A 13,561-nucleotide genomic window follows, 5' to 3' on the forward strand; every position below is an offset into this window, starting at 1 on the left:
TAAGTAGAATTGCCTCCCTAAAACAAGACATAACCCTCAATCACCTAGTCTGTTGGAAAAACAAATCCCTAATGATTTACTACCCAACTGATTTTTTTGGTCCTAGGTAGATCTAGCTCTAACTCACCAAACCCCAGGCCACAATGCTAGCTCTTAATCCCTGGATTATGGATTCTATGCTCCGGCCAAAAGGGTTTGCAGAAGCGTTAGAAGCTATTTGTTTGTAGCAAACAATACTCAGAGGCCCCCCTTCTAGACAGGCAGGTTCCTAAAGACAAGCAGTTACGAAAGACAAAGCTTTGCTTTGCACGGAACACAACTTTATGAAACACGAAAGTCTCTGTTGGTTTAGAAGCAACCTCATAACTGTTGCTGGGTGTTTGGATAGTTTTTAAGTGTATACAATCGGTACGTGTGTGTGGTTTTAATTCCATTCCTCAGTGAGGAGAATCTTTGTCAGGGGGGAAACTCAAATGAATTCAAACAAACACGTTGAGGTTTAAGGGCACATTGGAGAGGGGGTCCAGGGAACAAAGTGTGTCCTGGGAAAACTTTATGGAAGCCCTAATGTTGCCTAATTCTCACTGAATTATATATTTCTTGAGAACAGACATCTGGGACTTACTTCTTTGGCAAGCCCAACAACACACTGGGGAAGAACTAACTTTGGAATTTTTAACAAACTATCAGTATACTGGGCATCAGGATTAGAAGGGACTGGAAACACAGGAGGAGGGGGGAAATTCCACAGAGGGGAATCCAAACATGAACTTCAATTCTCTGCTACTCTCTGGACACCCAGGGCACATGGACTTTGCTGTGAGTGCCAGGGCTTGTAAAAGAAAAGACGGGTAAAGGAATACAAATGGTCGGTTCACCAAGATGGAGCCAGGAAAGGAAAATAAGATGTGCAGACAGGCCAGCCTGGTATGAAGAAATTGGAAGTGGGGTGCCACGCTTTGATGAAAGGTTTCAAAGCCAGACTGAAATTGAAAAGCCCAGAAATGGCATGCCTTGTAGAAAATGCCCGTGACCACAAATCAAAGAGCAATTCTACCGTGTGCACAAAGCAAGGACCGCTAGAGCCACTTGTGAGAGCTCTCAGTCTCACTTGGATCTCCGTCAACCGTAAGGACACCGCTCGCCCATTTATCCTTGAGACTTCTTTCACCTTGAAGGGTGTGTGCCACCCTTAACAACTTTGAAGGCAAAAACGATATACAGGCATGCAATTCTTCCAGCATACAACTTCCACCCCCCACAACTCTACGCACCCGAGCTTTCAAAATACAGAGAAGTCCTGGTTCTTTCATACGCACGCAGATCCAATAAGAGAAAATAGTCAATGGTTCTCAGTGGTATTTTATGGGGATGGCATTTTACATCTCTAATGCTCAAGATAATTCTACAAAGAGATATTCTTATCACCATTTTACTGTGGAAACAGACTCCGATTTATCAAAGGTCACAAAGCAATTTAAGTAACAGCTAGGATTTAAATCCGGCTCAAAAGTCCAGCAGGCTATTTTTTTAAAAACAACATTTAAGGTTACATTTTCCTTTTAGCCATGTTAATTACAGGAGGAGACTGCAATGCAGAAAAGCAAAATGCAGAAAAACACGGAAAAACAGCCACATCTTACCTGCCACAATAAGGAACAGGCTAACACCTCAGCAAGTGAGCAAAGTAAGGAGGAGGCAGAGGAGCGGCCGGGAGCCCTGAGCCCGGCCGCTGGCTTCTGAGTCGGGCCTTTGCCCCTTAGTATGTCACCTCTCGGGGTCTCTGGTACTTCAGAAAAACTACAGCGGAACACTGGCACTCATTCTGCTCCCTTCAATATTCCTAACTGCAAATGCATTTCAAGGCAACTACATTTGCAAGAGGAGGCAGGACGCAAGGAGAGGTGGCGGTGGTTCTGGGACCTTCCACATCCTCTGGAATACATTGTGAATGAGTCACTGCCAGGCCCTACCCTTATCTGAGAAATCCCTGGATGTCAGAGGTTCCTAAGAGAGGGAGGGTCCGAAGAGATTGTTTGACTCAAGAAAAGATCCCACATGAAACACCCAGGCGGACTGGCGTCAGTCTCTAAAGCCTCCACTGAGGAAGAATCAATGTCTTGTTGCTAAACCTGTATGTATGCAGATTTATTAATACATAAAATTGAGGTTACCTGTGGGTGAGACTGTCTATGTTTTTCAGTTCTTAAAATTTAAATTAAAAAAAAAAGCTTCCATCAAAAAACACATGTGCTTTTGTACTTTTTCTAAGGCAAAGAAGAAAATGTCTTGGGTTCTATATTTGTGTTTTTAGAGCAAGGGAGAGAGAAAGCATGTGAGCGGGGAAGAGGGACAGATGGGGGGAGGGGGAGAGAGAGAGAGAGACAGAGAGACAGAGAGAATGAATTGTAATCAGGCTCCACGCCCAGCGTGGACCCAGAATCAGGACTTGATCCCATGACCCAGGGATCATGACCTGAGCGGAAATCAAGAGTCCCACACTCAACCGACTGAACCACCCAGGCGCCCCAGAAAATGTCTTGTTAAACCACACGATGTAAACATTATTAATCACTGTGATACAGATGACAACAATGATGCACCAGTGATATACATGGTCTCATACTCTACAACACACTTTCACATATTTGGGTAAATATCTGTCCTTCCTACTTGCTGGGAATTTACTGAGGGTACATCTGACAGTCTTAGGTATGAATTCCAGCCACGTCTGAGCAAACCCGAAACTCGGTTTTCTTAGCTCCATGTAAAGTGGGGTAGTAAAAATACCCACCCTACAATTTTGCAGGAAGGCCAGAAAGCTAAAAAGATTTAAAAGGCTAACATATGGGGCGCCTGGGTGGCTCAGTCGGTTAAGCGGCCAACTTCGGCTCAGGTCATGATCTCACAGTCTGTGAGTTTGAGCCCCGCGTCGGGCTCTGTGCTGACAGCTCAGAGCCTGGAGCCTGTTTCAGATTCTGTGTCTCCCTCTCTCTCTGACCCTACCCCGTTCATGCTCTGTCTCTCTCTGTCTCAAAAATAAATAAACGTTAAAAATTAAAAAAAAAATAAAAAATAAAAAAAATAAAAGGCTAACATAATAAATGTGTGACAGGGACTATGACAACACACATGGCTCATTTGGTCTTCAAAAGTGGCCCAAGGAGGTAGGCAGGGAACTTACTATTTCCACCCTTTAACTGATAAGGAAAACTAAAGATTAAAACTAGTATACATAATCCCCCAGCTCCCACTCCAACCCCTTCAAACTGTCCCTCCAGGATGTCTTACAAGCGTCCAGAAAGAGCTTCCACCAACTATTATTTCAACTTTATTTACTGAAAAAACGAACCAACCAAAACTCAGGCACTAATTCAAACACTGATGAGGGCCGACTACATACCTGGGCTGTCTGTGTGTGACACTTGGAACTCTGCCCTCGAGGGCCACCCCAGCTGTGGGGTTGACTATGTCGTTCCTGGGAAATTCTGGACAAATGTATTGCCTATTTCCTTCTCTTGACCACAGCAAGGAAAAATATCAACTCTTACTGAGAAACTGGGTGCAGTACATCCATTTTCTTGGGAGAAAAAGTGCGTTAAGTTAAATAAAATAAACCAGTCTCAATATATACATACGATGCATGTTGTTTTCTACACACAACAAAATAAAATTTAGAAATTCACAAACGATAAGACCTCTCCAAGAAGCACTTCACGATTATTACCTCAGAGAACTTGTTTGCAATTTCATTCCAAACAGCTTTACTATGAACAGTTTCAGAGAATTTCATTGCTTTTAACTTACATCTATCCAACAAATATTCCATCAGACTTTTACCAAATCAAAAGCATTTTTTCAGCTTCTCTGATAACACTACATTGCAAGCCCTTCCCGTCAAAGAAATTTTACATAACGAGCCTGTCACTACCAAGCAACTGTCAGTATCTTGGAATATTTTTTTCTTTGGAATATTTTTTAATATTTGAATGAAACGGTCTAAGCCAGAATCATAAGGTCATAATTCCCTTAGGTCGTTTGCCAGAATTACAAGATCAGGATGTAAAAGACCTACATTAAATACATGCAACAGTACCACTGGTTAGAAGAAATGTCACAGCAACGCTATGAACTCAGATAATTATATGACCGAAGTCAATGAACTTGGGATTATTTTTGCTTATTATTATTATTATTATCATTATTGATAAATTCCATGTGATTGTCACATGTGGTGAAATAATCTAGTTAGCATTTCATCACACAAAATTGTATTCTAGAATGGCTAACAAATGTAAGTTTATGCCTAGAATTGTAGGTATGATCAGCTAAACATAAAACAAGTATATTCCTTTGAAAGACTTAGGTGTGGATGCATATTTATAATGTATGCTACTCTGTAATGCACAGTAGGAACTTGCTACGAAATAGAATCCTCAGAAAAAGAAGTGCAAATCGTTGATAAACCTTTTAAAAAATAATAACAATATAGGGTCAAATGATATTTGACAAGAGAGCCAATACTCAGTGGAGAGAAAAAATAGTCTCTTCAATAAACGGTGCTCGAGAAATTGGACATTCACATGTCAAAGAATGAAAATGGACCCCTATCTTACACCACTCATGAAAATTAACCCTAAATGGATTAAAGACTTAAATGGAAGACCAGAAACCATAAAACTCTGGAAGAAAATACAGGAAAAAGCTCCTTGACATACATGGATCCTGGCAACGATTTTTTGGATATGACACCTAAAAGCACAAGCAACAAAATCAAAAATAAGCAAGTGGGACCACATCAAACTATGAAGTTTCTACACAGCAAAATAAACCATCAACAAAATGAAAAGACAACCCACAGAATGGGGAAAAAATATTTGCAAACCACATATCTGATAAGGGGTTAATAGCCAAAATCCATAAAGAATTCATACAACTCAATAGCAAAATTTATATTTATATTTATTTTTATAATTACACACAAACAAAAAAATAGGAAGAGGAAATGAACAGACACGTTTCCAAAGAAGACGTACAAATCGCCAGCAGATACATGTAAAGGTGTTCAACGTCACCAGTCACCAGAGATATGCAAATCAAAACCACTATGAGATAGCACCTCAGGTCTGTTAAAATGGCTATCATCAAAAAGACATACTAAGTACTAAACAAGTTAACTCTCAAGTAGATCCAAAGTTTGATTATAATAGACTTTGAGTAAATACACCGTTGACGATGAACAAATACTCAGTTACAAATGACTTTTAGCTTGGTTCTTCTCATCCTAAACCAGCTACTACAAATTTCCCCCATTTGAGAATAGTTAAATTCTTTCTAAAAGTAATCCTAAATTTAAAAGCAGGACTGCAATTAAACCTGATGATACAGATGTGTATATAAATATAGATGTATATACATCATGTGTGTGTGTGTGGGTGTATGCCCACAAAATATTAAGTAAAAAATGTAAGGTAGGTAATACCATGCACGGCCTGATCCTCTGTTTGTAAATAAATAAATAGATACATGTACACATATATGGCTAAGGCATACGGTTGCTTACATTTTCTTCCTAATACTTTTCTCTATTCCCCCTGCCTCATCCGAAATTTGTCTTGTATAATGAGCACGTTACTTGTGTAATCAGAGCTCTAGAAAAAAATAGTTAGAACTGTGCTCCGACAGATTAATTGGCTGACACAGTTCTACCAGACATTCAGAGGGCACCAAACACATCTTGAGTTGGGAATTCTACTGAAAATCATAATTTTGGCAGAAATGATACCATTTTGCATTTCCGTAGTACTCCACAAAGTGCTTTCACAATCCCGTGAGGTGGCACTTACTACTTCCACTTTGCAGTGGGGCATTTGGAGCTGGAGGAGCCCGGGCCTCACCTGCCAGGTCCCCCAGACCCACAACGGCAGAGCCCAGATCTGCACCAGATCCCCAGGACCACAGCCTTGACGTGGGTCTCTACTTGGGTCCTCCTTTCAGACAGGCTCCCCCAGCCAGGTTCAGGTTGCTCCCCTAGTTACATGAAATTAGTAATGGCCATTTAAAAATTAGGATATTTCACATTCAAATATCTCAGACATAGGCTGGATTTTGTGAAGTAGTATTCTGAACATTTTAAAGCAATGTTAAGCATTCCCATCCCAATCTAATATTTGTCTTAGACACTCAGCTAAAAATATAAAGTTAACCATGCACTGCATAAGGGCATTCAGAAATTTCCTTCAACAGATGTAAATCTCTTGCATAGTACATTTCAAAAATCTCTTTTCACAAAATTTCCTTTAGCAAATGTGGGGACTTTTTAAACAATAAAACCCAGGAGAAACAAACATAACTCTTAAAGGGTCAAAGGACTTCAAAAACTTTTCCTTTGTTGCTAACTGGTATTTTTTCATCTGCCCTGATCAATGAAAAAGACCCTACACAAACCACCAGTCCCACCCGGAAATGTTACTACAAGGCTCTTATAAAACGTTACACTGCCCTACTTTTGAACATGACCTGACCTCTGGGTTAACAAAATGTTCAGTTGCTTAAGAAGAACAGCTTCGTTTTGCAGCAACACATTCAAAATGTTTATTTAGTCGAAATACGGAGATTAACAAAATAAGGTACACATTTTAAAAAGCAAAAAGAGGGCAAAACTCCATTTTTGTCTGATCTGCCTTCCGGAAAACTTTTGCCCCACAGAGGCTTACAAAATATCCTAAAAACAAGCGAGAAACCCAACGGTTACCATGATGGACTTTATCTCTGGATAAAGTCTGGAGAATCACCTCTCAACTCTGGCTCCCCACCCCAGCCGCGCTTCCCTGATCCCCCATTCGTAAGACAAGGGAGGAACCTCCATCTGAAAGCCCGTCCAACTCCCTCTCGGCTTTTTAGCCCTTCTGCAATTGCACTGACCTGATTGGAACGGATTCCCCGTGTTACATTCAAAACCTTCTGTGAAAACTCTCCTTCCTCCTCCGAAGTCACTGGCCTGGTGGAGCCCCCGGTCCCAGGATTCCTCCTGAAGGACCACCGCTTGTGGACGGACACGAGGGTCACCTGTGGGTCACCCAGAGTCGCCAGGAAGGACGGCTCAGGGCTCCCGGGCGTGTCACCCCCGGCTTTCTCCATCGCTATGTCCACGGTCACACCTTTACCCACCATTCAAGCAAGCTGTTCACCCTCACCAGACTACCTGGTCGAGTGAGAAGGAAATGCTTTAAAAGTGTCCTCCTAACTAGCAGGGGGTGGCACCTGTGATCTGTCAGTCCTGCAGATTCCCCTCTGCTCTGGAGCCAGCGGGGGAGAGGCTGCCGGCCAAGTCTAGCAGCCAGCTTCTGAACTTGGGCAGGCTGCACACTGCTGTATGTATATTTACTCTTGTTTACCTACATCCTTCCAACCAACTGGCACCCTCTCACTCACCACACTGCTTTCGGCCCTGGGAATCTCTGCACACGGCCCCACGCGTGCCCTCACCCAGCCCTGCCAGAACACCCGGCCGGCGTGTGCAGGAGCCCGGCACACAGTCACCTCCCAAAGCTGAGCACAGTTTCCTTTTGGCCGTGTGCACTCCCAGAAACCCAGCCTCGAGGCAGGGGAGAAATGACACTTCCCTTCATTACCAAACTTCCAACGCTTTCTTGGAATAACTTCAGCGGCCTCTTCCATAGCTCCAATGCTGGCGGTGTGCAGCACGCTAGGGGACAGAAGTATTTCCTAGGCAACATGACTTGCATTTTCAAGAAGGTGTAAGAAAGGTCCATGTTTCCTGCAGCTTTGTTTTCCCTTGGACCAACTTGGCTTGGCTTCAGTAAGAACTGACTGCAAAAACGCACTGGATAACAAAGGCTCATCCTTGTTATCCTTTTTTGTACGTGGGAGGACAGCCAGGAACGAACCCACAATTCAGGCTTCTCCAGCTACCCCCAGCTGTCCACAGGAGGATTAAGAGAAGGGGGCAGTGTGGTAATCCAGGCAGCCTCCCACTTGGCTGGGCAGCACTGTCTCCCTTCCCACCCCCACCGGCTCACAGACCGGGAAGGAGGCAACCTCATCACCCAGGGAAGGAAAGGCTCCGCCAGCCACTAATCCTGGCAACGCCGCCCCCTGCCAGTGTGTGTAAAGTGTCCATGCTGCCCACTGAATTGAGTTGGTAAAAACATTCCTCTCGCAGAATGAACATGTCCCTGGCAGGGGAGGGTGAGGTCACAGTGGCAGGTCCCTGAGGGCATTTAGAACACATCCGCTTCTGCTCAAGCTCCCTGAGGATTCTGCCTCCTAAGGAGTTACCTACAGTGACCCTTCCTCCCCGTTACACTGCCACTGCTGCCCCCAGAAATGCTGAGCAAGAGCCCTGTTCTGCCTGAGGGAAGGCGGCCTCACCACTGGCCCATGAGCCACACGTCCTAGGAGACCGGTTCCTCTTCTGCCTCTTATTTACCCTGTGGGGATGTGACTATGTGTTTGCTCCCACTTCTGAAAAACGCTCCAGGCAGCCAGCTCCAAAATGTGTCTCCCTTGGCTTCTTATCCTCCTTGTGCTCAGTCAAAAAAGAATCTGCCTGCATTTCTAAGAAGTGCCATTCAAATCAGTGACAACAAAGGAATGGCATGTGTGATGCTAGGGGCCCAACTCCACATAGGGGCCGCTGGCACAGAGGAGTCCGGTATATCTGCCCCTGCTTTCTCGCGATCACTCAAATCTTGCTCATCTCTGGTCTTCCCGATAAGGTCCAGACCCAGGGTCTGGGTGTGCCTGCCGACCCCCCGCCCCCCCCCCCCCCACATTTCCTTTATTGGGCATAGTAAGTGCGTTCTCCAGATAACCTAATCTGATCTCTTTAAACACCAGATCTTTTTTTTAATGTTTATTTATTTTGAGAGAGAGAGAGAGAGAGAGAGAGCACTAGACAGCACAGGTGAGTGGGGAGAAGGGCAGGGAGAGGAGAGAGAATCCCAAGCAAGCTCCATGCTGTCAGCACAGAACCTACCTCTGAGCTTGATCCCACGTACTGTGACATCAGGATTTGAGCCGAAATCAAGAGTAGGACACATAACCCACTAAGCCACCCAAGCGCCCCTAAGCACCAGATATTTAAAAAATTTTTGTCATTTTGGGTAGAAATCCTCCCCCAAATATGCCGTGTATTTCTGCTGTCTTTTTAAAACCTGAGTTACTACCATATTTCAAATTTTCCTTGGTGATATGGGATCATTCTAAATATAAATACTAGTTCTGTGTTATAGATATGAATAGTTAATAATGAAAGTAGTTGGCATCATACATCCCAAGTGCTTTTGAAGAGTCTATCCTGTTCCATGACCTATGGAAAATATAAATGCTTTACTGTAAAATATTTTTACTTCTCCTAAATGGCCACTCAGACCCAGAACACAGCTAGAAAAAGGAGGCTGGAGGGCCGCCTGGGTGGCTTAGTCAGTTAAGTGTACGACTTCGGCTCAGGCCATGATCTCACGGTTCATGAGTTCGAGCTCTACATCCGGCTCTGTGCTGACAGCTCAGCACCTGGAGCCTGCTTCCGATTCTGTCTCTCCCTCTCATTCTTGGCCCCTCCCCCAGTCACGCTCTGTCTCTGTCTCTCAAAAAATAAATGTTTAAAAAAGAAAAGAAAAGAAAAAGGAGACTGGGGGCCAGGTTAGAAGAGGCATGAAGTTTAGATTTTGTCCAATAGACAGCAGAGAATTGCCAATTTTTAACACAGAGGACTTATATCATTTGTGACTTAGAAATACAGTTTGGGCAGGCATGAGAGCTAAGACTCAGAGAAGAGGGGACTATCAGGTTACAAGAAGCAGAGAAAATGAATAGTAGAGTAGGATTAAACAAATGAGGAGGGCCTCCAGGCTCAGCGATCAAGTGATCACAGCTGGCGAGGACCTGAGGCGGACAGAGCCATTTCCAGTTTGGCAGAGATGAGGAGGAATGGTGGGGAGGTACCTCTGGGGTGAACATGGTGCCTTCTCCTTTGTTCCCACAAGTTCTAGGGGACGTGCCAAACAGCCAAAGCATAAGCCATTTTCCCTGGTTGAGTATCAAGTCCAAACTCCTCTTTCCTGCGCCTCCCCCTTTCCTCACACCTGACCCCCGGGTCCCCTCCTCTGTCTGGCTAATCCTCCTTATCCTTTTAAGTCCTGCTCTCAGCGGACTGGCCTCTATTCACGCCAGCAGGGCTCTCTCTCTCTCCTTCACCCGAATTCCAGTGTCACTGACGCAACACCACAGACCTGGCAGGTATGGAGCCTCTACGGTTAGAGGAGGCCAAGTCTTCTCTCTCCACTGAGGCTGTATCCGGACCAGCCCTTGCGCCCAGTGGCAGGAAACACTGCAAGCTCCCGAAGACGAGGTTCTTCCGTCTTACCTAACACGGTGATGAACAAATATCATCCCCCAGATGTTAAATACATGCTCACAGAGATGAAGTACAGACAGATCTGAATGCGCTTTCCACCTAGAACTGCACGGTGGTTTTTGTCCCCGTTACCACGGGGGAAGGGCACACTCACCTCTCACGTATTCCTTCCAGAACTACAGGTCTTCAAGGGTCTCCTCATGCTAAACTATTTTGCTTCCCACATGTGCAAATTATCTCAGCGGTCTTCCAAAATAAATTCACCTTGTTTATCTCCGACTCACCTTCCCAGTCTCTGTGGATCTTGTTTGCATAAAAATAAAAATCCCTTTGATGTCCTAAACCCTCCTGTTGCAACCTGAGGATCCTGGGCCCAAAGGCAGATGGGCAGCTCACGTTTCCATGGCCTCTGGGACAGACGACCCTATATGCAAGAGGGCCATCTGGTTCAAATATTTCAGCACTTTCCAAAGATGACCAGCTTGGCCTGGCTCGAGGCTCACCCTGGGTGGGGCTTCTTAGGAAAAACACTGGGCCAGTCCTCCCGAGACAGGCAGAGGAACCCCAGATCCTGTGACAGGACAGGACAACAGAACCTGACACTAAGCCATATGCTGGGAAGCAGTGGCCCAGAAGGTTCCCATACAGAGAACATGAGCAGTACAAACAGCACATCCCTCACAACGGAGGCGGAATGTTAATAAATGAATATAATTTACAGCCTGAGAGCCAACCATTCAGGCGCTTATGTGCAACAGAAGACACAAGACATACTCTGCCCTCAGGAGTTCATTAGCAGGTTAGGAGAGAAGAACAGGAGAGGACAGTATGAAAGTATAAAAGACATCCTTCAAACATTAGGTGTTCGGGGTGGGAGGGGTTGCTGCAGGCCAATTACCCTGGGAGATTTGCCAGGGAAAGGACTGGGGGGCTGCTCCTCACACCCCAGGAATTGGTGGTTTCTGAGACTGAAACAGTTAGCTAAGCACAGTTTTTATATTAGCTTACTAGCAGGAGACAAAAACGAAAAAAAAAAAAACATGCCTGGCTTGATAGCCTACAGTGAAAAAAATTACAATAGTTCTAAACCATAAAGAGACTGGACAGGGCCAAAAAGAGAAACAGTTGAGATTGTCAGAGTAAAGGCCAATGTTTCACTTCCACAGTTAACTACATACACCTTCAACTCCCTTGGCTGCTCCGGTCATCTGATGCCCACCTGGTGCAACCCCAGCCCTGGTTTCCTCCACGGCCCCAGACTACCCCAAACTCTGGGTCTGTCGGCCCCCAGCTGAATGAGGATGACACCAAACATGGCCAGGCTGGTCGGCCATGCTGCCTCAAAACCATGAACCTGGAGAGGCCACTAGCCGTCCAACTGTGCACCTCCCTAGTCCCCTCCCTCTCCACTCTCCTGGAGGACGTGCCAGACGTCTCACCACCCGTCGTCCCCCCCCACCCCGCTGCTCCTCTGACCTCCACTCCCTACCCCCAGCTCCAGTCTCTCTCCACTGATGAGCCTGCTTTCTACTACGCTGAAATAACAGAAGCAAAACAAGTTGCCAACATCTCAACCACCCGCCCACCTGTGTTAGCGCCTTCCCTCTGGCGGTAGGGTGAACTGTTCTTACCCCCGAGGTCAGGCTCCAAGTACCCACCCCTTCCTGGGTTTCCTCCCACCCCCCCTGATAGATTCTTCTCAGAGGCCTTCACAGGAGCCTACTGGTCCCCAAACCCCTTAGTGCTGGAGTGGCTTGCAGCTCAGCCCTTGGACCCCTTCCCCGTCTGTACTCATTCCTTGGTGAACTCATTCAGTCCAGTAGAAATACCACTTATACCCAGTAACTCCCAATTCCACACTTAGGGATCCAAAGGCTCAACCAGCATCCCCTGCTGGCTATTTAATATGCATCTCAAATGTGAAACTTGCCTAAAACTGAGCTCCCAGTATTCTGCCCCTTCCCTGCTTCTACCACCGTCTTTCCCATTTCCTCCCTTCCACTCGCCCAGCGCAAACACTTGCATTAACCCTTGATAAGAACTGCGTCCTGCATTCAAACCCACAGGTAAATGTTGAGCAAATCCTGTCAGTTCCATGTTTAAGTATGTGCAGCATCCATGTGTACCCCCTACTACATACAGCTCAGGTCCAAACCACCAGCACATCTCACCTGCGGTACTAAAACAATCCCCCAGGTGGTTCTTGGCACCTAAAGTCTATTCTCAACACAAAAACCAGAGGAGTCCCCTTAAAGGGGAAGTCAGACGACTGCAGTCAGCTCCACTCCCCGTCTCCTCTGCAACCAATCCACACACTGCTCACCCCTCACTCACTGGGCTAAATCTCTTCTGATCCGGCAGTTTTTGTAACAAAGCACAAGGCATGCTCCACCCTCAGGGCCTTTGTGCCCACTACTCTCTACTCTCTCAGCTTAAAAACAACCCTCCTCCAACACCCCATATCCAGGTGGTTCACTTCCTCACCTTCCTCAAATGTCACCTTCTCAGTGACTTGCCCGGTTACCCCCTTTTCATTTCAAACACTCCCGCTGCCGCTGCCCATCCTTTCCTGCCAAGTTTTTGGAGTACTCAACTACCATTGATACGGTAATATATATTTTACTTACTTATATATTTACTGACTGTCTCTCCATTAGGATGTAAGTTTCACAAGCGCAGGAAACCCTTGTCTGTTTTCTTTACTCACCTCTGTATTCCCAGCACTACAACAGTGCTTACATTTACGTTTCTCGATAAGTATTTGTTGAACGAATGACACAGAAAACTAAACAAAAACAACTCACGTAATTTTTTGCTATAAAAAACAGACTGCCAAACTTTCAAACAAGTATTCAACATTCAGAAGGTACCCCATCCTAGGCTGGCTCTCTTCTCCCTTACTTCTTTTCTCCTCTAAGCCAACAGTCTAAACTCAACTACTACTGAGAACAGGACTTATAAAAAAAATAAAAAAAGAAAAATCAGCTGAGTAAATTTGAAGATATAATTGGCTTTATGGAATGCTTCATGCATCAGGCAGCACCCCATCGACCAAGTAAAGGGGCACCCCAAGGGGTTGTACAGAATGGAAGGTTTTAAGGGAAGGAGGGTGGGGCCTGAAAGTTGTAAGCAACAGAAAAGAAAAGACTGAAAGGATTGTTTCAGACAAGATCACCTTCC

The 13,561-nt window shown here is 45.3% G+C and overlaps 1 protein-coding gene across 8 annotated transcripts in view; it reads right to left on the minus strand.

The window, feature by feature from the left end:
• Positions 1 to 13,561, minus strand: part of ATP7B (ATPase copper transporting beta) — a 78,428-nt gene that overhangs the window by 49,176 nt on the left and 15,691 nt on the right. For 2 of the 8 annotated variants that reach the window (XM_060637263.3, XM_060637261.3), the window contains exon 1: positions 6,925 to 7,920. The exons of 3 other annotated variants lie outside the window; for them this stretch is intronic. In XM_060637263.3, coding sequence (XP_060493246.3) covers positions 6,925 to 7,173 — 249 coding nt within the window. In that variant the 5' untranslated portion in view covers positions 7,174 to 7,920. Of the gene's footprint in view, positions 1 to 1,274; positions 1,330 to 6,924; positions 7,923 to 13,561 lie in introns of those variants that run through there. 3 more of the 8 variants (XM_060637260.3, XM_060637262.3, XM_060637264.3) reach the window with 3 other exon arrangements.

This window comes from Panthera onca, chromosome A1 (assembly GCF_046562875.1).
Source record: "Panthera onca isolate mPanOnc1 chromosome A1, mPanOnc1 haplotype 2, whole genome shotgun sequence".
Lineage (NCBI taxonomy): Eukaryota > Metazoa > Chordata > Mammalia > Carnivora > Felidae > Panthera > Panthera onca.